This window comes from Hemiscyllium ocellatum, assembly GCF_020745735.1.
Source record: "Hemiscyllium ocellatum isolate sHemOce1 chromosome 27 unlocalized genomic scaffold, sHemOce1.pat.X.cur. SUPER_27_unloc_2, whole genome shotgun sequence".
Lineage (NCBI taxonomy): Eukaryota > Metazoa > Chordata > Chondrichthyes > Orectolobiformes > Hemiscylliidae > Hemiscyllium > Hemiscyllium ocellatum.
This window is the reverse complement of record NW_026867487.1, coordinates 4,987,432-5,011,155: the sequence shown is the minus strand read 5'-3', so window position 1 is coordinate 5,011,155 and position 23,724 is coordinate 4,987,432. Positions and strand designations below refer to the sequence as shown.

The 23,724-nt window shown below is 43.2% G+C and overlaps 1 protein-coding gene and 1 long non-coding RNA gene across 4 annotated transcripts in view; one reads left to right on the top strand and one right to left on the bottom strand.

The window, feature by feature from the left end:
• Nucleotides 1–12,027, bottom strand: part of LOC132807631 (uncharacterized) — a 12,775-nt gene extending 748 nt beyond the window's left edge. The window contains exons 1-2 of the long non-coding RNA XR_009641979.1: nucleotides 11,203–12,027; nucleotides 9,570–9,728 (exon numbers count right to left, since the gene is read on the bottom strand). This is a non-coding gene — a long non-coding RNA (uncharacterized LOC132807631). The remainder of the gene's footprint in view (nucleotides 1–9,569; nucleotides 9,729–11,202) is intronic.
• LOC132807630 (zinc finger protein 234-like) lies at nucleotides 11,779–22,981 on the top strand. Of its 3 annotated transcripts, none has more exons than XM_060821678.1 (2): nucleotides 11,779–14,299; nucleotides 19,250–22,981. In XM_060821678.1, the coding sequence occupies exon 1, from the start codon at nucleotides 12,830–12,832 to the stop codon at nucleotides 14,258–14,260; it is 1,431 nt and encodes a 476-aa protein (XP_060677661.1). In that variant the 5' UTR covers nucleotides 11,779–12,829; the 3' UTR covers nucleotides 14,261–14,299; nucleotides 19,250–22,981. The 3 variants fall into 3 exon arrangements, with proteins under 3 accessions (XP_060677661.1, XP_060677664.1, XP_060677663.1); XM_060821681.1 differs by lacking the exon at nucleotides 11,779–14,299 and adding an exon at nucleotides 18,828–18,883; XM_060821680.1 differs by lacking the exon at nucleotides 11,779–14,299 and adding an exon at nucleotides 18,913–19,155.
• Nucleotides 22,982–23,724: the final 743 nt, after the last annotated feature.

Here is a 23,724-nt window from a genome sequence, read left to right as displayed (position 1 = left end):
AAAAAGGGCTGCCATATTTTATAAAATAATTCAGTCTTTCGGTGCACCATATTTGTGAGGAAGTCAAGGGGGATATATTCCATAATTAATCTGTGCCAATTTGAAAGTCCAGGGGGGCCCTCAGCCACCCAGTTCACCAAAATATTTTTCCTTGCACAGAAAGAGAGAATAGAAAATAGTCTCTTCCCATGCATATCCAGAGATGAGAGGTTCGAAAAGCCCAAAAGGAGAGATACAGGGTCCACCCTAATTTCCGTTCCTAAAGTTTCTGTCAGGGTATTTGCCACTTTAGTCCAGTATCTGCGGATTTTCTGACAAGTCCACAGACAATGTACAAGAGTACCCACCTCTATTTTGCATTTAGGACACATTGGAGATGCTCCTGCCTTAAATTTTGCCAGTTGAGCCAGAGCTATATGGGCCCTATGAAGTATCTTTAGTTGGATAGCCTGAGTTCTGTTACAGATAGCAATTCTTCTAGCATTTTCCCAAATGTCATTCCACATATCCTCAGAGATTTCTAGCCCCAAGTCCTGCTCCCATGTTTTAAGCAGGTCATCCATGTCTCCTGAGACTCCATCATGTAGCAAATGGTATATAGTACTAACGGAGGATGCCCCCGCTGGTCGTAAGACATTACGTTCTCTGTCTGATTTATAAAGACTATCTATTAATGTAGTCTTCCTCTGTATATAATCTCGAACTTGGAAGTATCGAAAGAGATCCCCATTAGGTATTCCGAATTTCAGACGCAGCTGCTCAAAGGACATCAGGATCCCATCTTTAAATAGGTCCCCTAAGCATGAGATGCCCCTGGATCTCCAGAGTTTAAAGGTGGCATCTGTAATCCCCGGTTGGAATCCCCATGCGCCTACTATTGGTGCATGGGGGGATGTTTTATGTGAGTTACCCTCATTTTGCCGCATTATATTCCAGGTCTTAATTGTGTTTAATATTATGGGATTTTTACAGTGGTCTGTAATGATTTTCCTCTTATCTGAAAATAAAAGGTTAATAAGTGGGTATTTTACTTGGGAGGCTTCGATATCCAGCCAAATTGATTGTGGATCAGATGAAACCCCATCAGCTATGTAACTTAGTAGGGAGCTTAACTGATATTTCCTAAAGTCTGGGAAGTCCAGTCCTCCCCTTGCCTGTGGAAGCTGTAGCTTCTTCAGCTTAATAAGGGGCTGTCTATGGTTCCAAATAAAGGAGCCCAACCAGCCATATAATTTACGTAGGGCTAGCCTTGGCAGCATCAGCGGGAGCATTCTCATAGGATATAAGAGACGGGGCAGAACATTCATTTTAATTAATGCTATTCTCCCTAGCCAGGAAATCGGAAGGTCTCTCCATCGCTGGAGGTCCTGCCTTATCCTTTCCATTAATTGTACAAAATTAGCCCTATACAGCTGATCAAATACTGGCGTGATAAAAATACCTAAATATAAGAAGCCCTCCAGGGACCAACGGAAGGGAAAAGGGGATCCGTCCATTAAGTGGGGTATCATAGCCAGACCACCCATTGGCATGGCTTCCGATTTTGAAAAATTAATTTTATAGCCTAAGAATGCACTAAATGTATTCATAACTTGAATTAGACGAGGCACTGACATTAAAGGATTACTGAGGAATAAGAGAACGTCATCTGCATAGAGGGTAATTTTGTGTTTACCTGTACCAATCCTCGGGGCCGTTATATTAGGATCAGTCCGGATGGCTTCTGCTAATGGTTCGATTATCAGTGTAAACAACAATGGTGAGAGAGGACATCCTTGACGGCAGCCCCTACCCACACTTAAGCCATCCGATCTTAACCCATTAGTAATAACAGCTGCTTTGGGGTCATTATACAATGTTGAAACCCATTTGGTAAACACCTGTCCAACGCCAAACCTTTCCAATGTGTAAAATAAATATGACCATTCAACCCTATCAAATGCCTTTTCCGCATCCAATGAAATTACTACTCCTAGTATCTTTCCCTGATGACAGGCTTGGATCATATTCAAGACCCTTCTGATATTATTGGATGATCTGCGGCCCTTAATAAATCCCGTCTGGTCCTCCTTTATAATATATGGCAGTACCCTTTCTAGTCTTAGTGCTAACATTTTTGAGAGAATTTTAAAGTCTACATTTAGTAAGGATATTGGTCTGTAAGATGCACAATCTTCTGGGTCTTTTCCTTTTTTGAGGATAAGAGAAATATTTGCTTCTTTCAGTGTGGGCGGGAGAAAGACCTGACTATGCGCAAAATTATACATATCCATAAGTGGGTCAACCAATATTCCTGTAAATTCTTTGTAGAATTCAGCTTGAAAACCATCCGGGCCCGGTGCTTTTCCGCTCTGAAGTTGCCTAATTGCCTCAAGTATTTCTTGGACTGTTAAAGGGGTATTTAGGGCCGACACCTGTTCCGGAGTCAGGCCCGGGAAGGTCAAATTTTTAAAAAATGACTGCATCCTCCTAATCCTATCTTCACAATCCTGCGATCTATATAGTTCAGAATAAAATTCTTTAAAGGTCGCATTGATCTTTTTATGATCATGAGTCAGGGTACCTGTACTTTCCTTGATGGTCGGAATAGTTTGAGGGGCTTTCTTTTTCTTTGCAAGAAATGCTAAGTATCTACCCGGTTTGTCGCCATATTCATATAATCTTTGTTTCGCAAATAATATTTCCCTTTTAGCCGTTTGAGTAAGCGCGGTGTTTAAAGCTGTCCTAAGAGCTGTAATCCTCTGCAATTTTGTGATAGAAGGTCTATCAGCGTATGCTGTTTCGGCTGCTTTTAGGCGAGCTTCGAGCAGACGCTGTTGCTCTCCCTTCATTTTCCTCTGGGTCGCTGAATAGGAGATGATCAAACCTCGTGCATAAGCTTTGATGGTCGCCCACATCATTGACGGATTGCTAGCCGTACCAGTATTAATTTCTAAAAAAGTTTTAAGTTCTTGGGAGAAGTACTTTAAAAATTTGCTATCTTTTATCAGGAAGGGGTCCATACGCCAATGCCGAGCAGATGTCCCATTGTTCTTTACCTTAGTTTCCATGTATACAGCGGCATGGTCAGAGATTGCTATAGTACCTATTTTACAGGTTGCTATAGAGTTTAGAAAAATCGATGGGGCAAAAAACATATCAATTCTTGTGTGACATTTATGTGGATTAGAGTAGAAAGAAAAATCTCTACCCTGTGGATGGAGACATCTCCATACATCTACCAATCCTAATTCTTTATTCAGGTCCGCCAGTTGTCTAGATCTGGGAGATACTCCAGCGGCACTCTTGGGAATCCTGTCTATTTCCAGATCCATAATACAATTAAAGTCTCCCCCTATAATTGTATGACGGGCACCAAAGGCCATCAGTTTTGAAAAAGCTTCCGTTATGAATTTAAAGGGGTGTGCCGGGGGGCAGTATACATTTAAGATCCCATATTCCTCTCCATTTAAGAGGGCTTTAATCAAAATATATCGTCCAGATTCGTCTTTTATCTGATTTAGAATTTTCAAAGGGAAGTTCTTCCGGACAAGGATAACGACTCCCCTGCTTTTTGAATTAAAAGAGGAAAAAAAGGCCTGATCAAATCCGCCCTGTCGTAATTTTAAGTGTTCTTTATCCGACAGGTGTGTCTCCTGTAGGAGAGCTATATCAACTCTCTCCTTCTTAAGATTTGATAATATTTTCTTCCTTTTAACTGGCGAATTACTCCCCCTGACATTCCAGGTGCACCACTTAACCGACTGTTCAGCCATAATCATCTGGACAGATCCGAGACCCCTCGGGAGGGGAAACCCTATCTAGAACATCCCGAGCATGGAGCATACAAGATTTACAAAAGTAAAGATTCTCTGATACACTCAAAACAATATAACAAAAAACTCTTTCTAAGTATAAAAAATATAAAACATTCCGAATTGGAGATTTTCTCCCTTGTTCCCAGGGAACGTCACTTCCTCTCCCACAGTCCATCTTACCCTCTTCTAACCAGTGTCCCATCCTTGACCCAGGTGTTCCTCAATAAAATGAGGAGAATTCAAATATAATATAAAGCTAGAGTTAACAGTGAACACCCCACCCCCACCCACACCCACATCTAAATATATTTGGGAATATTAATACCATATATGACTATAAGATTACAATCTCAACATGTAATACTTAAATATAATACCACAAAATAACAGGGGAAAGAAAAACAACCCCGCTCCTAAAAACAGAAGTAAAATAGAATAAGGTAACCACCTCTCCCCATCAACATTAACCAAATGCCCCAACATATATATATACACATACACACATAGGGGGAAAGATAAGAAAAGATGAAGGGATGTAAACCAAATAATGGGAAAGGCAGACCAGCGTCCACAATCTCTTACAGTTTATTTAAGAGAGTCCAAGAATTCCTTAGCCTTCTCCGGTGATCCGAAGTTATATATGGATCCTTCGTGGCTAAGGCGCAGCGTCGCTGGATATCGTAAGGAGTACTGGATATTTAAGTCCCTTAAACGCTTCTTCGCCTCATTGAATGCCTTCCTCTTTCGGACCAAAGCTGGGGAGAAGTCCTGGAACAGCATGATCCTGGATCCTTTGTGGGTCATAGCTTGGGGATCTTTTCCCAGATTTCTTGAGGCTTCCAGGAGCATCTGCAGCTGGAACAGGACCGGGCGTGGGCGCTAGGTTGAGCCGGGCCTACGTACTGTGACCCGGTAGGCCCATTCTACCCTTACCTGGCCTGATCCAGCCTGCAGATTTAAAAGTTGTGGCAGCCAATGCTCTAAGAATGCTGTCAGCTGACCTCCCTCTTCCTGCTCGGGCAGGCCCAACAACCGAATATTTTTTCTACGACATCGATTTTCGAGGTCATCAATGTGGTTTTCTAGGTTCTGGACTCGATTCTCGAGAAAACGGATGTGGTCGGCTGTTGATTTTATCCCAGTCTCTGAGGCTGCGGCCTTCGACTCCACCTCTCTGACTCGGCACTCCAATTCCTGAATGTCTCTGCCCTGCTTCTGCAGCTCGGCTGATAGTGCTTCTCTGCTCTGCCGAGACTCATCGATAAAAGCATCAATCTTTGCCTCCCACCTGGCAAACATCTCCTCAAAGCTCATCTTCATTGGTAAATCTCCTGAAGCAGCTGAAGACACCTTTGTTGCAGATGAAGAGGGAGAGGGTGGGGGAGGGGTCCCTGCTTTCTTAGAGCCGCCTGTTCCCTTCCCTTTACTCATTTTCCAGCTAGTATTAGACTATTTAAATGTACTAATAGGTAACTATTTAAGGTTAACAACTATTATAAATGGTTTAGTGAGTGTGGTGGGGGTGGATAGCCCACTTTTCCCAAGTTTTGGGTAGAGCACTGTGGACTCAGTCTTGCTGGGTCGCCGCCATCTTGGATCCCCCTTGGATGCCTTTTAAAGGTTCCCATTGCACCAGATTCCACAACTTCATCCGACAGTTCCTTCCAAACACACACTAATCACTTGGATGAACAATGTTGTGTGTGTGTGTGTGTGTGTGTGTGTGTGTGTGTGTGTGTGTGTGTGTAAACAATTCTCTCCGACTTTCAGCTTTCTGAGACACCTGGGAGTTCACAGAAGAACACGAGAACTAGGAGCAGGAATAGGCCGTCTGGCCCTTCAAGCCAGCTCCGCCATTCAGTAAGGTCATGGCTGGTTTTTTTTCATGGACTCACCCATGCTCTCACCATATCCTTTAATTCCTTTAGTGTTCAAAAGAAAATCTACCTTAACTTTAAAAATGCTTACTGACGTAGCGTCAACTATTTCACTGGGCAAGAAATTCCATGGATTTATAACCCCCGAGTAAAGAAGTTTCACCCAATTCAGTCCTAAATCTGTTCCCCCTAATTTTGAGGCGATGCCTATGGAAAATAAAGAGCATACTGCAACTATTTACCATTCAAGTAATAACCCTTTTTCCTGTTACTCCAACTGACAATTTACTAACATTTACTAACAATGTATTCCATTCTTCCAGACCCTTTGCTGACTCACTCAAAGTATCTACGTTCCCCTGTAGAGTTTTACAGTCTTCCGCACACTTTGCTCTGTCACTCCTCTTAGTGTCATCTGCAAATTTTGACACACTACACGTAGTCCCCAACTCCAAATTATCTACATAAGTTGTGAATAATTGTGGTCCCAACACTGATCCCTGAAGCACAACCACTCATCACTGATTGCCAACCAGAATAGCACTTATTTATCCCCACTCTTTGCTCCCTGTTAGTCAACCAATCCTCTATCCTTGCTAATACTTTGCCCTGAATATCATGCATCTTTATTTTATGCAGCAGTCTCATGAGCGGCATCTTGTCGAAGGCCTGTTGGAAAGTGGAAAATTACCGCCAGTGCACTTGCTATTTCTTCCGCCATCTCTTTTAATACCCTGGGATGCATTCCATCAGGGGCCAGGAGACTTGTCTATCCTTAGCTCCATTAGCTTGCCCAACACTACCTCTTCCGTGATAATGATTGCTTCCAGGTCCTCACCTATCTTCGTCTCCTTGTCAATTACTGGCAATGTTATTAGTGTCCTCCACTGTGAACACCGATACAAAATTATTGTTACATGCCTTGGTCATTTCATCATATCCTGTAACTTAATGCTTGTTCTCATCCTCTAAAGGACCAATGTTTACTTCAGCCATTTTTTTTTGTTTATATATTTGCAGAAACTTTTGCTATCTGTCTTTATATTCTGTGCTAGTTTTTCTCCTGTTCTATCTTACTTTTCTTTATAGCTGTTTTTGTGGCTTTCTGTTGACCTTTAAAGTTTTCCCAATGTTCTGGTTTCATGTGGTTTTGACAACCTTGTATACCTTCTCTTCCAATTTGATAGCCTCCGTTATTTCCTAAGACACGCATGGCAGATTACAGTCCTTTTCTTACAGTCCTTCCTTTTCATTGGAATATACTTTTGCTGAGCAATTGACCATAGGACCATAAGACATAGGAGTGGAAGTAAGGCCATTCGGCCCATCGAGTCCACTCCGTCATTCAATCATGGCTAATGGGCATTTCCACTTACCAGCATTCTCCCCATAGCCCTTAATTCCTTGTGACATCAAGAATTTATCAATCTCTGCCTTGAAGACATTTAGCGTCCCGGCCTCCACTGCACTCTGCGGCAATGAATTCCACAGGCCCACCATTCTCTGGCTGAAGAAATGTCTCCGCATTTCTGTTCTGAATTGACCCCCTCTAATTCTAAGGCTGTGTCCACGGGTCTTAAGTCTCCCCACCTAATGGAAACAATTTCCTAGCGTCCACCCTTTCCAAGCCATGTATTACCTTGCAAGTTTCTATTAAATCTCCACTTAATCTTCTAAACTCCAATGAATACAATCCCAGGATCCTCAGCCGTTCCTCATCTGTTAGACCTACCATTCCAGGGATCATCCGTGTGAATCTCCGCTGGACACGCTCTAGTGCTAGTATGTCCTTCCTGAGGTGTGCGGACCAAAACTGGACACAGTACTCCAAATGGGGCCTAATTGAAAAATTACTTTGGAATCCTCCACTGCTCGTCAACTGCGTCATCGTAAAATCTTTGTTTCCAGTCTACTTTAGCCAAGTTTGCCCTCAATCTATTGTAGTTTCCCATTTTTAAGCACAGGATCCTGGGATTGGATTTTATGTTCATACTCTCCATCTGTATTCTAAATTCAACCATACTGTGATTGCTTCTCCCAAGAGGATCACTAAATATGAGGTCTTTAATTGTTCCTGTCTCATTACACTGGACTAGGTCTAGGATAGCTTGCTCCCTCATTATTTTCTTGAACAGTATGTAATGGAACCAATTACGGATACACTCAATTAACTCCTCCTTAACGCTACCCTGACCGAGCTGGTTCGACCAATCGACATGTAGATTAAAATCCCCCATGATAATTACCGTACCATTTTTACAGGCATTAGATATTTCATTTATTGCCTGCCCAAATGTGATGTTATTATGTGGTGGCCTATCATTTTCTTCAGAGAATTTCTAATTTCCACCAAAATGGATTCAATAACATTCTCCAAAGAACGATATATCATTTCTCTGCTCAGCCTTCATGTCGTCCTTGAATATCAGAGCTACACCACATCCCTTACCTTCCTGTCTGCTCTTCTGAATAATCTGATACCCCTGGATATTTAACTCCCAGTTGTGACCATCTGTAATTATGTCTCTGTCATGGCTACCAAATCATATTCATTCATGATAATTGTGTCGTTAACTCATCAACTTTGTTACATATGCTGTGTGCATTTGGGTAAAGTGCCTTTATGCTAGCTTTCTTACCCTCATGATTTCCAACATATCTAATAATACCTGCTGAGTTATCCTTCCTTTTTACTGCTTTCATAGTCTGCCTTGTATTTAAACCCTCCTGCACACATGCTAACCTGCTGCTTACCTTTTTTATCTACCACGATAATTCCTGTTGTTTTTAACTTTCCCTTCCCCCAACTCACCAGATTAAAATCCTCGTGACCACCCTATTGATCCTTCTCGCCAGAATACTGGTTCCAGATTGGTTCAGGCAGAGACCATCCCATTGGTACAGATGTCCCCAGTTCCAAAACCAATGCCCATGCTCCATGAAATGGAACTCCGCTTTCCCACACCACTCCCTGAGCCACATGTTTACTTCTCTAATTTTCTTATCCCTAAGCCAACTTGCACGTGGGTCAGGCAGTAACCGGGAGATTATAGCCCTTGAGGACCTGTTCCTTAATTCTGTTCCTAGTGCTCGATAATCCCCAAACAGGTCCTCCATCCTAGCCTTGCCTATGTTGTTAGCCCCACCGTGGACCACAACAACTGGATTCTCCCCATCCCACTCCAATATCCTTTCAAGACGGTCAGAGATGTCCTGCCTGCCTGGTGCCACTATGCGGGACTACCAATCCAGCTTGCAAAGAATACTATCTATCCCCCTAATTATAGAATTTCTTATAACTACCACTTGTCTTTTTGACCCTCCCTCTAGAAGGGCCTTCAGTGCCATGGTGAGCCGGCTCATTCACCCCGCAGCCCTTTTCCTCATTCACACAGGAAGCAAGTATCTCATACCTGTTGAATAACATCAAAGGTTGAGGCTCCTCCATTCCTGAACTCAGGATTTCCCTACCTGCCTCACTTGCAATCACCCCCTGATCACGAACAATTTGAACCACTTAATTGACCAGAAACAAAGCACCCAGGTAATTCTCCATCTCCCGGATGTGCCACAATATTTGAAGCTCAGATTCCAAGATAATCAACTCTGAGCCAGAGTTCCTCCAGCAACCAACACTCGCTGCAAATCTGGTCACTGCCGTTCACAATGGGATCAGCCAGCTCCCAGATCATACAGCTACAGCACATCACCAGCTGAGTCAGCTCTACCTAGTTAATTATTTTATTACTTTACATAAAAGTATGTGCTAAATAATTTCTAATACTTCTCTGCTCTTTTTCAAATAACCAAAAAATATAATTAAAAGAAAACAAGTAAATGTTTAACCAAACACATGATAAAAAAGAAATAGAAATACGTTCGCTCATCAACACACCTGAAGGAAGCCTTTCATTTGTTCTGAGTGTGGGAAGGCATTCAATCAATCAACCCACTTGCTGAGACATCTTGGCAGCCAGAGGGAGGGCTAAATGTTGTAGTAGCACTGACAGTAGCTGTTGATTCCATCAAACTTTAAGTAAACATTTAATGGTGGCTGGAGAAGAAAAAAAGAGACATTTACTGACAGAGTGGAGTCAGGAGATACAGACATGAAATGTTTCACTCCTTAATTAAATCTATACCAAGTAAACATTAGTTTCAATGTCTTCCTTCACCATAAAAGCCTTCGATTGTGCAAGGGGATAAATTACAGAGAAATGTGTTTCTATAATAGCCCAAAGAGGTAACTGATGCATAAAGGGCTCAGGGTGACTTTGGTCTAGTGATGTGTAATGTAGCAGGCTTAATAAATTACAGCAGGGTAAATATCCCCTGGAGAACAGTGGTTTGGAGATGTGAAGAGAAGTCAATTGGAGGTGTGGTGGACAGCGAAGAGGGTTACCTCAGATTACAATAGGATCTGGATCAGATGGGCCAATAGGCTGAGAAGTGGCAGATGGAGTTTAATTCAGATAAATGCCAGGTGCTGCATTTTGGGAAAGCAAATCTTTGCAAGACTTATACACTTAATGGTAAGCTCCTAGGGAGTGTTGTTGATCAAAGAGACCTTGGAGTGCGGGTTCATAGCTCCTTGAAAGTGGAGTCGCAGGTAGATAGGATAGTGAAGGCGGCGTTTGGTATGCTTTCCTTTATCGGTCAGAGTATTGAGTACAGGAGTTGGGAGGTCATGTTGCAGCTGTACAGGAAATTGCTTAGGCCACTGTTGGAATATTGCATGCAATTTTGGTCTCCTTCCTATCGGAAAGATGTTGCGAAACCTGAAAGGGTTCAGAAAAGATTTATAAGGATGTTGCCAGGGTTGGAGGATCTGAGCTACAGGGAGAGGCTGAACAGGCTGGGGCTGTTTTCCCTGGAGCATCGGAGGCTGAGGGGTGGCCTTATAGAGGTTTACAAAATTATGAGGGGCGTGGATAGGGTAAATAGGCAAAGTCTTTTTCCTGGGGTCAGGGAATCCAGAACTAGAGGGCATAGGTTTAGGGTGAGAGGAGAAAGATATAAAAAGAGACCTAAAGGGTAACTTTTTCATGCAGAGAGTGGTACGTGTATGGAATGAGCTGCCAGAGGATGTGGTGGAGGCTGGTACAATTGCAACATTTAAGAGGGATTTGGATTGGGTATATGAATAGGAAGAGTTTGGAGGGATATGGGTCGGGTGCTGGCAGATGGCACTAGATTGGGTTGGGATATCTGGTCGGCATGGACGGGTTGGACCGAAGGGTCTGATTCCATGCTGTACATCTCTATGACTCTAAGTCATAGTCAACAAACTAATGGGGCTAAAGTCAGAGCAAGTCACTGGCCCCGGTTTTAAAAATAGTAAGACATAATAAAACTGTGCATGTTTAGAGCACTGAAAAAGAAAAAAAAACAGGTGCTACCTACACACATACACAACATGGGTGCTGGGGAAAATATAAGCACTACCTCAGTTAGGTGGTTGTATGTTTGTGTGTGTGTGGGGGGGGGGGAGGGTAAAGAAACATTTACAAAAATAAAACTGCGCATACCTCCTGCAAGGTAGACAAGCAAGAGGTTGGAAGCCAGGTAGCATCAGGAGAAGTCAACGTTTCGGCTGGAGGATCATTGACACCACTAGGCTCTGTGGGTGTGGGGTTACACCCAAAACCTTAACTTCTCCTGGTAGTTTATTCCTGATGAAGGGCTTTTGCCCGAAATGTCAATCTCGCTGCACTTTGGATGCTGCCTGAACTACTGAGCTCTTCCAGTACCAATAATCCAGAACCCCTTCTCCTGGTCCTGCCTGACTTTCTGTGTTCTTCCAGCTTCCTGCAAATTCTAAAACAAGCAGCCAGAGAGATGGAGGATGCATTGTTTGTAAATTTCCAAAAGATTTTGGAATAGCCCGAACAGATTTTTTAAAAACTGCCAAAGTTACTGTTCATTGGAAAAGTTGGGCAAAGCTCCTAGAATTTGAGGAACCAGATGAGCTACTGTGTCAGTCAGAGACAGGGGCGGATACAGCCCCGCCTCTCGTTCACGCCGATTGGTTCACTCGGGCGTCAGGCCCCGCCTACTGGTTCCTATTGGTGCAGAGCCGCCGTCAATCAGCTGTGACCAGACGAAATGGAGCATGCGCAGTGCTGGAACGGGCTGTCCCCGGAGAGCTTCGCTTCGCACGTCACTACGAGTGTGATTACCCTCAGGGTCCGCGGAGGAAATGCATTGGAGATTTGGTAAACGCATTCAGAACAGATTTGGATGCACGGTGGGAGCTTACTGGCGCGACGTTTGAACCGGTGACAGGCTGCTCGGCGGATCAGCGACATCCATCTTGACTGGAGGGCGCAGGGGGTGACAGTGCGCATGCCCGATCTTGCTGGCGCCAGCCAACCAATCAGGGAGCTCCCTGCTCAGGCCGGCCCCCACGGCGTGACATCAGGCGTCAGCCCTTGCCGCGTTCTGATTGGCTGGAGCGGGGGGGCGGGGCGAGCCCCAGGACTGGAGCCTCTCCCTCTGCTCCTGCTCCGATGAAAAGCCCAAAGACCAGTCACGACAACCTGCAGGTCTACGCGTTTGCAGATCCTGAGGCTGCTTCTCCGGAACATGATCATCTTTCATGGTCACCATCTTGATCATAGGTGGAGCCGGACGTATGTGTAGCTATTATAAGGGTGGGCTAGAGAGATGGGTTCAATATACAATGGACGTGGAGAAGGTGGGGGGGGGAAACAAAAAAAAGACCCAGGAATTTGGATTTTGACACAGGGGAGTGTGTTTTGTGGGATTGGTGATTTACACTTTTGAGGAACAATAGAGTTTGCATACGAAACTGGAATTCTTGGTTTTGAATTCCGATTCCTACGCTTTTGATGAACACTTTCGTAAGCATCTTTTCCAAGGTGCTCGAAGAGGAAGATCATGATTGTCATTGCATTCGGTCTTTGCTGTCTGTGCTGCCCTGGCTATAACATTTCAACCATTTATTGTGACTGAAAAATCACAAAGAGAAACACACGTACCAGACTCTGTGTGTGTGTGTGTGTTTCAGTTCACTAACTGAAAACAGCTTTAACTAGTTCCATAGCTTTAAAACAAGCATCACACTATTCAAAGCGGGAGAAACTCTTCACGTGTTCCGTTCACAACCTAGACAGACACGAGGACACCTGTGTTATGGAGAAACCGTGGAAATGTGAGGCATGTGGCAAAGGATTTGATTACCCATCCCTGTTGGAAAACCATCGACGGAATCACACTGGAGAGAGGCCTTTTATTTGCTCTGTGTGTGGAAAAGGATTTACTCAGTCATCTGGCCTTTGGTCACACCAGCGGATTCACACTGAGGAGAAGCTGTTCAGCTGCGGTTCCTGTGGAAAGAGGTTCAGGCATTCTTCCGCCCTCACTGTGCACCAACGTACTCACAATGGAGAAAAACCATTCACCTGTTCGGCATGTGGGAAGAAATTTACTCATTTATCCACCTTGCAGGCACACCAACGAGTGCACACTGGGGAGAAGCCATTCACCTGCTCCAAATGTGGGAAGGATTTCACTCAGTTATCCACTCTCCAGATACACCAACGAGTTCACACTGAGGAGAAGCTGTTTGGCTGCACTTCCTGTGGAAAGAGGTTCAGGCATTCTTCTGCTCTCACTGTGCACCAACGCACTCACAGTGGAGAGAGGCCGTTCACTTGCACTGAGTGTGGGAAGAAATTCACTCAGTCCTTCCATCTTCAGGCACACCAACGCATCCATACGGGCGAGAGACCATTCTCCTGCTCAGTGTGTGGGAAGGGATTTATTGTTTTACCCACCCTGCTGAGACACCAGCGAATTCACACTGATGAGAGGCCATTTAAATGCCCTAATTGTGAGAAGGGTTTTAAAAGTTCCCAGGAGCTTACGCTCCATCAACGTATTCACACCAATGAGAGGCCGTTCAGGTGTTCTCACTGTGGGGCTGGATTCAGGAGATCGTCTGACCTCATTCTCCACCAACGCATTCACACTGGGGAGAGGCCATTCACCTGCTCGGAGTGTGGGAAGGGATTCACTAGGACAGCCAATCTTCTGAAACATCAGCGATTTCACACGGAGGAGAGACCATTCACCTGCTCGGAGTGTGGGAAAGGATTTACTCAATCATCCACCTTGCTGACACACCAGCAAGTTCACATGATTGAACGACCTTTTGAATGTCCAGATTGTGGAAAGTGCTTTAAAATCTCTGGGGAGCTGATGCGACATCAACGTGTTCACACTGATGAGAGACCGTTCAGATGTTCTCAGTGTGGAACTGGCTTCAAACAATCATCTCAACTCAGTATGCACAGGAGGATTCACACTGGGGAGAGGCCATTCACCTGCTCTGAGTGTGGGAAGGGATTCACTCGATCGTCCCATCTGATGATGCACCAGCAAGTTCACACTGGGGAGAGGCCATTCACTTGCTCCATGTGTGGGAAGAGATTCACTCATTCATCCAACCTGCGGAGACACCAGCGAGTTCACACAGGGGAGAAACCCTTTACCTGCTCTGAGTGTGGGAAAGGATTCACACGGTCCTCCAACCTTCTGACCCACCAGCGAGTTCACGAGTAACTGCAGTGATTGCTGTTAATCACAACCATGTTCATCAAGGTCTGTTTCTTCTGATGTTCATAAACTCCAGTCCTATTAAACAGAATTGTTGTGGTGCAGAATGAAGCCATTTGTCCCATTATGTCTGCATTAGCTCTCTGAGTGACTATACTTAATGTAATTCTCCTCCATTTTTCCTGTAATTCTGTGCATTATTTCTCTTTAACTATCAACTCACTACTTCTCACGTGATGCAGTGGAACCCGTCTTGACAATGTTTCCAGGCAGTTATTCCAATTCTAGACCCTAGCTACACACTATGGAAAAAATGTTTTGTTTGCTTCATGTTTACCTCTTCTGCAAAACACTTTAAAACTATGCCATTTGTTTCACAATCCTTTTACAATCAAACAGTTTCTTGCTATCAATCTATACACAATTTTGAATTTGAAAACTTGTGACAAATGTCCTCTTAGTCGTCTTTCCAAGGGAACTATTCCGAAATATCCTCATAACTGTAGATTTGCATCCCAGAAAAATTACGTAAATCCCTTCTGTACTCTGTCCAATGCATTCATCTTCTTTGTAGTGTGGCATCCAAAATGATACCTAATATTCCAGCTGAGGTTAAACTAGTATCTATGTAAGTTCATCAACCTTCCCGTTCTTGTACTTTCTCTCGCTATCAATAAATCCAAGGATTCTATTCATTCCAAAACAGCTCTCTCCACCTGTCCTGCAACCTTTTAATGACTAATGCACACACATGCATCCAGGTCTCTCTGCTCATGAACATGTTTACAGTAGTGCACTTTATTTTATTTTAAACTGTCTCTCCATGTACTTTACCAAAAAGCAACACCTCACTGTTCTCCCATTGAACTTTACCTACTAGTTATCCTCTCACTCCAGCAACTTGACAATGTACTTTGGAAGTTCTACACTCTCCTGCTCACTGTTTACATTGCTTTCAGGTATTGATTCATTGGCAAACAATAAAGTTATCCCCTGCACATCAAGGTCTAAATCATTTCCATTTATGTCAGGAAAAGCAAACGTTGTGGCACCAATGTGTGCAGATCGCTACTGTAAATCTTCCAGTTGAAGAGAAAATTTGTTAACAATTGCTGTGTCTTTCCCATCACTCAGCAAATTCTGTGCCCGTGTGGCTCATGTTCCTTTTATTCTGTGAGCCTTAACTTTATCCAGTTTGACACTGCAGCAAACAGCATTCAGACGTCTGTGTGCACCACAGTAACAGCATCACCTTTATTTCTGTTCAATACCTTGCCTTGGGATTTCCAGTATTTGTCTCATTCCAGCCCTTCAGGATCATTGAAGATTTAATCTCTCAGCAGCAATTACTGCAGATGAAATGAGCAGATTATAATTCAGCAGTTGTTTATTTTTCATTATCAAATTGATTCAAATCACTTTTGGGTATTATTGTAAATGTGCTGTTGAGGAAAGCAATGGGAGTCTTCAATACATCTCTTCCATCTGATCTTTTATAAACCTTCTGTTTGTTGTATCATCATTCAGTTCTAAATAAGATTGGCCAAGGCCATGGAGGACTCACTGCTTACCATCTTATCAGATCACATAAACCTTCACTCAGAAACTGCAACATGGGATTTAAAACAAGCTGATGGAGTTTGAAGTATAACCCAGTCCTTCAACATAATCACTGATTGATGAATTCTTCAACTATCGTGGATTGATGAATTCTTCAACTATCGTGAATTGACATTCATGACGTATTTGATCATGTGTTTCTGACTGGTGACTAATTAACACGTTTGGTTAATTGAAGGATGTCTTCTTCAGTTAAATATTAATCTTAAAATGGTTCCCTTCACCTTGTTAGCAATTTCTAATGACTCACTCAAAGGTGTCTGTCTCCTTATGCCCACCTGCATGATCCCAATGTCTTCAGTAGTTATCAGACTATTAATATACGTTCTCTTTAAAAGTACATAGACAAAGGTAGAAACATATCCAAGACAACATACGAATATATTGCATCTTTTTAGTTTTCTTTATTTGTATCGTGGAACAAGGTGAGGGAAAATAAACTGTCTTAAATCAAGGACTGTGGAAGTGGTTGCTTCACTTTGGAAAAACAAGTTACTGGTAATCATTGTGAGTTGTGTTGACACTGTTGATTGATTCAATGGGTGTGTGTGTGTGTGTGTGTATGTGCATAAAATTGCCAAGCGGGTTTCAGAGTTTGAACTATTAGAGTTATGTGTTGGTGATGCATGTTTTGTTGCCAATGATTAGAAATAATTTACTTGTTATAAACTAGTTCTTAACACAGACTGAAACATGGTCAGTGCTTTCTGAGTCCATCAGAGGGGTAAATTGGAGAATTTCAAGTACTTCAAGTACTCCGAATAAACCTTTTATATATGAAGATGATCCAAGAAGTAGTTGGGCTAGAGTATTACCACTATCCCAGATGGGTGATGACAACTCATCAAATTGTTCCTCCTATCCAACTTTTCTTTCAGTAGAATGTACATCAAAAACAGTTAGTATTTTCAGTTCAACTGGACTCAAAGTGGGCTAATCCAGTTCCCATTCAGTGATGTTCTGTTTTCCTTAACTCAATCTCTTACCGTAAATCACCTCCTTTCATGATGGGCAGCATGGTGGCTCATGGGCAATACAGTGGCTCAGTGGTTAGCATTGCTGCCTCACAGCACCAGGGACCCGCATTTAATTCCAGCCTCAGGTGACTGTGTGTATAGAGTTTGCACATTCTCCCCAAGTCTGCGTGGGATTCCTCCGGGTGCTCGGGTTTCCTCCCATCATCCAGAGATGTGCAGGTTAGGTGAATTGGCCAGAGTAAATTACCCATAATGCTCAGAGAAGTGTAGGTTAAGTGCATTAGTCAGGGGTAAACGTAAGGGAATAGGTTTGGGAAGATTAATCTTCAGTGGGTCAGTGTGGACTTGGTCCTAATGGCCTGTTTTCACACTGTAGGGATTCAATAATTCTATGATAAAACTTTAAACATCCAATTAGTTTTATTTTCCTACCATTTTTGTCACCCCGGAGAAATATTGCTGCCCAAAATTAAGTTTCAAATAAAAGTCATGTTTTATTGATTGCATGTATTAACCTTATTTATTTCTTTATTTTAGTTGGTCAATATTACTTTGAATTAACCTGGCAAATTGTGTCTGAAATTTTTAATCAAAGGTGGCCCAATTTCAGACAACTGACAGGTTTTCTTAATCAGATTAGATTCCCTACAGTGTGGAAACAGTCCTTTCGACCCAACAAGTCCGCACCAACCCTCCAAAGAGTAACCCACCCAGACCCATTTCTCTTTGACCAATGCACCCAATACTATGGGCAATTTAGCATGGCAAATTCACCTGACCAGCACATCTTTGGAATGCGGAAGGAAGCCAAAGCACCCAGAGGAAACCCACACAGACACTGGGAGAATGTGCAAACTCCACACAGACAGTCACCCAAGCCTGGGAATCAAACCTGGGTCCCTGGCACTGGGAGACAGCAGTGCTAACTACTGAGCTACTGTGCTGCCTGGTAATCTTGATTACTTTCTCCAAGATCATGTTGAATATTTCTGTACCATGTAGCACCTTGAAAGTTTGTCATGTGAGTGTCCTTTAAAAATGGAATGTTTGTTTCCAAAGCATGAGACTCATACCACTATTTCCATGGTATTTCAAAATGAGCAGTTACAGTCATGACATCACACCATCTTGATGCTAAATCATACATGCACTGATTTTTTTTCTCTTCATGGTGGGGTAGGTGGCTTTGTGTCAAATATCATTTGAATCCCTTCTGAATTGACTGAGCCTCTAATTACCAATATACTTACTTTCAATCAGAAACAGTTTACTTGAAAAGACTGGTTTGTTTCAATTACCAGCATGATCTGACTTGAGATCCTCAAATTGATCGATACCTGGACTGACTTTGGATTTGCTCAGGTCAGGAAGAATAGGAGAAGGCTCCACATCCAGGCACAGAGGTCGGTTTCATCTGTCCGGTAGGGTGATAAAGCACAACATCAAGAAAACTGATACCTCCAGAAACAGACATCTCCATTCTCTTGGGGACAAGTAAAGCTTTCTGAGGAGACCCAAATTAAAGCAAAATTCTGCGAACGCTGGAAATCTAAAACAAACGTAGAGTATGAAAGATTACAGGATTCACACGACAGCGAAGTTTAAAGGGCATGTGTATGGGCAGTGATTCACTGAGTCACGTGACTCCAGCAGTTCAAGTCTGTTACCACTGCTGCAGTTTCAGTAATGCCCCATCAAATCATTTTCTCCTCGTTTCTGATGGGTAAAGGGTGATCCATTTAGTTGAATGTTTGTTTACATTGCCTATTCGCTTTGCTGTTTGAATCTCTGGCCCCGTGTCTACCCGTAAAAGCAGAACAAGTGACGGCGTGCATGCTTAAAAAAAGGTTAATGGCGGTGCCATTACCCAGCAGACTCCGCGGTGGCGAGTATCACCTATCCACGTCAAAGGGAACGCAGTGCACAGGCGCGGTGTCTGGCGCATGGGCAGCGCTATCCAGGATTCCGGGGCCCGTGTTGGAGGGAGCGCTGCAGCGAGAGGCTGGTGGGAGCTGAACCCCATGTGAACAGGGTGTGTGTGGGGGGGTAGTAAAGGAGTGCTCCTGGTCCTGGGTTTGCAGAGAGTTGGAACGACAGACATGAGTTTTATGAACTTCTGTTCCAGGGAAGGGGAGAATCTGCAAGTTGCAACCCAGATGGAGTTTATACAATAATGCAGGCTTTGGAAAGATTGGACAGATTGGGGCTTTTAAGATCTTCAAAAGTCAACGTGATAAATCTGAGAGGGGGGAGGGATTGGAAAAATAAGTCAGTAGACGGCGATGAAATTAAGGAAATGGGAGGGTAAGCATGAAAACAGCAGAGTAATTAGGCTGTACAGCCTTTTTCTTTCTTTCATATTCTTAAATATGTCATACTAAATTGTTTTTTTTTGCAGGGTATTCAGAAGGTGGTATTTATATCCAGAAGGTGAAAAATGCATCACATCAAAATCTGACAGCCATTCAGTTAATCAGAATCTGAATATTATTGGCCTCTGAAGAAATATCATCTGTACAAAAAGATTTAAACATAAGTGTGACTGTAAAAGGTCTGAGACACACACACCCGAAGGAGAGTGTTCCAGTGAATAGACTGTGGGAAGAGCATTAACCAGCTGCTTGGCATGAAAAATAATTACACCATCCACAACAGGGAGAGAGCATCAATGTGTTCTGTCTGTCAAGATCAATCGTTGAACCTGGAGTGAATTAAGGACACTGACACTATGGAAAAACCATGGAAATGTGGGGACTGTGGGAAGGGATTCAGTTACCCATCAGGGTTGGAAACTCATCAACGCAGTCACACTGGGGAGAGGCCGTTCAGCTGCTCTGTGTGTGGGAAAGGATTCACTCAGTCATCCAGCCTCTATACACACCAGCACGTTCACACTGGGGAGAAGCCATTCACCTGCTCTGTGTGTGGGCAGGGATTTAATGCTTTATCAACCCTCCGGACCCACGAGCAGGTTCACTCTGATGAGAGACCATTTAAATGTTCTGACTGTGAGAAGAGTTTTAAAAGCAGAAAGGATATATTGATACATCAACGCAGTCACACTGGGGAGAGACCGTTCATCTGTAAAGTGTGTGGGAAAGGGTTCACTCAGTCATCCCACCTCTTGACACACCAACTGGTTCACACTGATGAGAGACCTTTTAAATGTTCTGACTGTGAGAAGAGCTTTAAAAGTAAAAAGGATTTACTGAACCACCAACGCGCATTAACTGGGGAGAGACCGTTCATCTGCTCAGTGTGTGGGAAGGGATTCACTAGTTCATCCTACCTTCTGACACATCAATTTGTTCACACTGATGAGAGACCTTTTGGATGTCCTGACTGTGAGAAGAAATTCAAATGCAGAAAGCACTTGCTTAAACACCAGTACACTCACACTGGTGAGAGGCCGTTCTCCTGCTCTATCTGTGGGAAAGGATTCACTCGATTATCCCACTTACTGAGACACCATCGAGTTCACACAGGGGAGAGGCCGTTCTCGTGTGCTGACTGCAAACAGGAGTTTGTTGACTCCTCCGACCTTGTGATCCACCAGCGAGTTCACAGTGGGGAGAGACCATACAGCTGCTCGCTGTGTGGCAAGAGATTTAGTCAGTCATCCCACCTCACGACGCACCAACTGGTTCACACTGATGAGAGACCCTTTCAGTGCTCTGACTGTGAGAAGCGGTTCAAAAGTAAACAGAATCTGATGAAACATCAACAAATTCACAACGGGAAGGGATCATTCATCTGCTCCGTGTGCGGAAAAGGATTCGCTCAATCACACAACCTCCTGAGACACCAGCAACTTCACCTGCAAGAGCAGCAATTATATACCGCTGTTATTGCTGATGATAACTGCATCCAGAAATGAACCTGGTTTGGCTGCTAATTTCCAATGGGGTTCCACAGTTTTGTGGTATATATCAAGGATTTAGACTTCAATGTAGAGGCATGATGAATAAATTTGTAACTATCACGGATGTTGGCCAGGTGGTGGTGAATGAGGAAGAAAGCTGCAGACTACATGATGTCAATGGATGACTCAAACAGGTAGAAACGTGGCCAATGGGATTCATTCTGGAGCTAACGAATCTAAAAGGGCAGGGGGCCAACAGGGCAAAATAAATGCTGAATAATTGCTGGACAATGAGGAGTAGAGAGTGCTTCCTCTGAGTGACCTCCACAAATAAGTGAAGGTGCCTGGACAGTTAGTTACGAAGGTCAGTAGGGCATTTGAATCATTCCAGAAGATAAGACACGGAGGTAATATTGGAACTTTAGAAAACACTAGTTAGAGCACAGTTGGAGTTGTAAGGGCAGTTCTTGTCCTTACATTAACCAACAAGAAATTAAGACTAGATTAATTATCATAAAACTGAAGTCAATTTATTTATATAATTACAGTCAGTGTTGAATGCAACAAGTATAGCTGATAAAGATAAAACTAACCAACAAGCGATTATAACAGTGAGAATAGCTGAACTTTCTCAGCAAATTAAAATCTGTGTTTCAATAATAATAATTAAGAAAAACATTTTGGTTACCTTCCTATAAAATAAGGTGACTTCTGTGTAATTGATTGGTGAATAGCTGATGAAACCTTTCTTTATTTTAATCTGAAGTTTATTTAGAATTAGTTAAGTATGCACACAGTAAAGAATCCCAGTACCATGGACTGCACATTAAGTTCCATGTGGGAATGTCAGGATAGTTAGTGATAGGACAGGATCAGGCCCTTCAGCCCAACTCATTCATGCTGATCAGGTTTACTAAACTGAACTGCTCCCATTTGCCTATAACATTCCCATCCACGTACTTGTCCAGATATATTTTAAATGATGTAATTCTACCCACCTCTACCACTGCCTCTGGCAGCTCATTCCATACACTCACCACCGTCTGTGTGAGAGGTTGCCCCTCAGGACAATGTTCCATCTTTCTCCTCTCAACTCTTAGCCTCTAGTTCTGAACTCCTCTACACTGGGGACAAAGACCTTTGTTATTCACCTGATCTCTGTCCCGCATGATTTTATAAATTTTTGTAATGTCATCCCCTCAGCTTCCTACACTTCAACGAAATATGTCCATGTGACCTAACCAATTCTTATAATTCAAACCTTCCAACCTAGCTAACATCCGAGCAAATTGCTTTTGCACCCTTTGCAGGTTAATAACATCCTTTCCATACCAGGGTGACCAGAATTGTATGCAGTATTCCAAACGTGGCCTCAGCAATGTCTTCTATAGCTGTAACGTGGCATGCCAACTCGTGTACTCGATTCTCTGACCAGTGAAGCCAAGCATGCCAAATACCTTCTTCATCACTCTCTGAGATGCCAGGGACACAATATTTGTGATTGATGATAACACTCATTTGATCACAGCTAAAGCATTGCACTTAGTTCTGGTTCCCATATTCCAGGATAGATGTCATCACACCAGAGACAGGCAGAGGGGATTGATGAGGATTTTTCCAGGATTGGAGAATTTTAGCTCAGAGGAAAGATTTGACAGGCTGGGGTTATTTTCTGTGGAAAATGAGACTGAGGTGATATTTGATTGAACCTGCAACTTAAAGTCTCTGTCTGGCAACACTCCCAGGACCTTTCCATTAGCTGTGTATACCCTGCCCTGATTTGCCTAACCAAAATGCAGCACTTCACATTTATCTATATTAAACTTCATACGCCATATATAGAGTAGAAAGGATTGAGCTAGTCATTAACAAGGAGGTCAATACCTGGAGGCTTTAGATTTAAAGTAATTCACAGGAAGAGGGGGAGGAGAGAAATCATTTCACCCAGAGATGTTGGCAAGTTGGAACTCTGTACATCTCTATGACTCTATAACTCACTGTGTGATAGGGTGGTAGAGGCAGTAACCCTCAACATACTTAAAAAAAAACATGGATATGCCTGAAATGTAAAATATACAGGGCTATGGACTATGACCTGCAGAATGGGATCAGCTGGATAGTTGTCTTTCAGCCACACAAACATGATGGGCCAAGGGGCCTTGATCTGTGCTGTACCTTTTGTATGTTTATATTCTAACCTTTTGTTGTTTGTTTCTGATGTTAATAGTCCCTTATATTGGACTGGAATATTCTGGAGAAATATCAAATAAAGTAGCTTTGGTTCAAAAACGTCATTGTTGGTTATTGTATTTCTCTCCTCAGTGTTTAATATCACCTGGAGCTCAGAAAAGACAATCTGCGGGAGGATCGTACAGTAACAACAGAACTTCAGCCTGGACACATCCTTCAGGATCATGCTGCGGGGGACAAACGGTGTTTTAGTATTTATTGTTCCTTTTCATTGACAGCAAAGCGCTGGTGTGAGTTAGTCCTGTGGTGTGTGAGAAATGTATCCCAGCCACTGTCTGTCTTCCATAGCTCAGTCCTCCAGGACACATAGCAGTAACTCTCTAAACCACAAGGATCTGTTTTGGGGTCACTGCTGTTTGTCATTTTTCTAAATGGCCTGGATGAGTGTGTAGAAGGATGGGGTAGTAAATTTTCAGAAGACACTGAAGTCCGTGGAGTTGTGGATCGTACTGAAGGATGTTGCAGGTTACAGAGGGACAGAGCTGGGCTGAGAGGTGGCAAATGGAGTTTAATGTGAAAAGGTGTGAGGTGATTCACTTTGGAAGTAGTTACAGGAATGCAGAGTACTGGGTTAATGGTCAGGTTCTTGGTTGTGGAGATGAACAGAGAGGTTTCTGTGTCCATGTACATAGATCCCTGAAAGTTGCCACCCAGGTTGATAGGGTTGTTAAGAAGGCAAACGGTGTGTTAGCTTTTATTAGTGCAGGGATTGACTTTCAGAACCATGAGATCATGCTGCAACTGTACAAAACTCTGGGGCG

What these genes read in the sequence shown, in the direction of transcription:
- LOC132807630 (XM_060821678.1), top strand. Translation starts at nt 12,830, where the DNA reads ATGGAGAAACCGTGGAAATGTGAGGCATGTGGCAAAGGATTTGATTAC.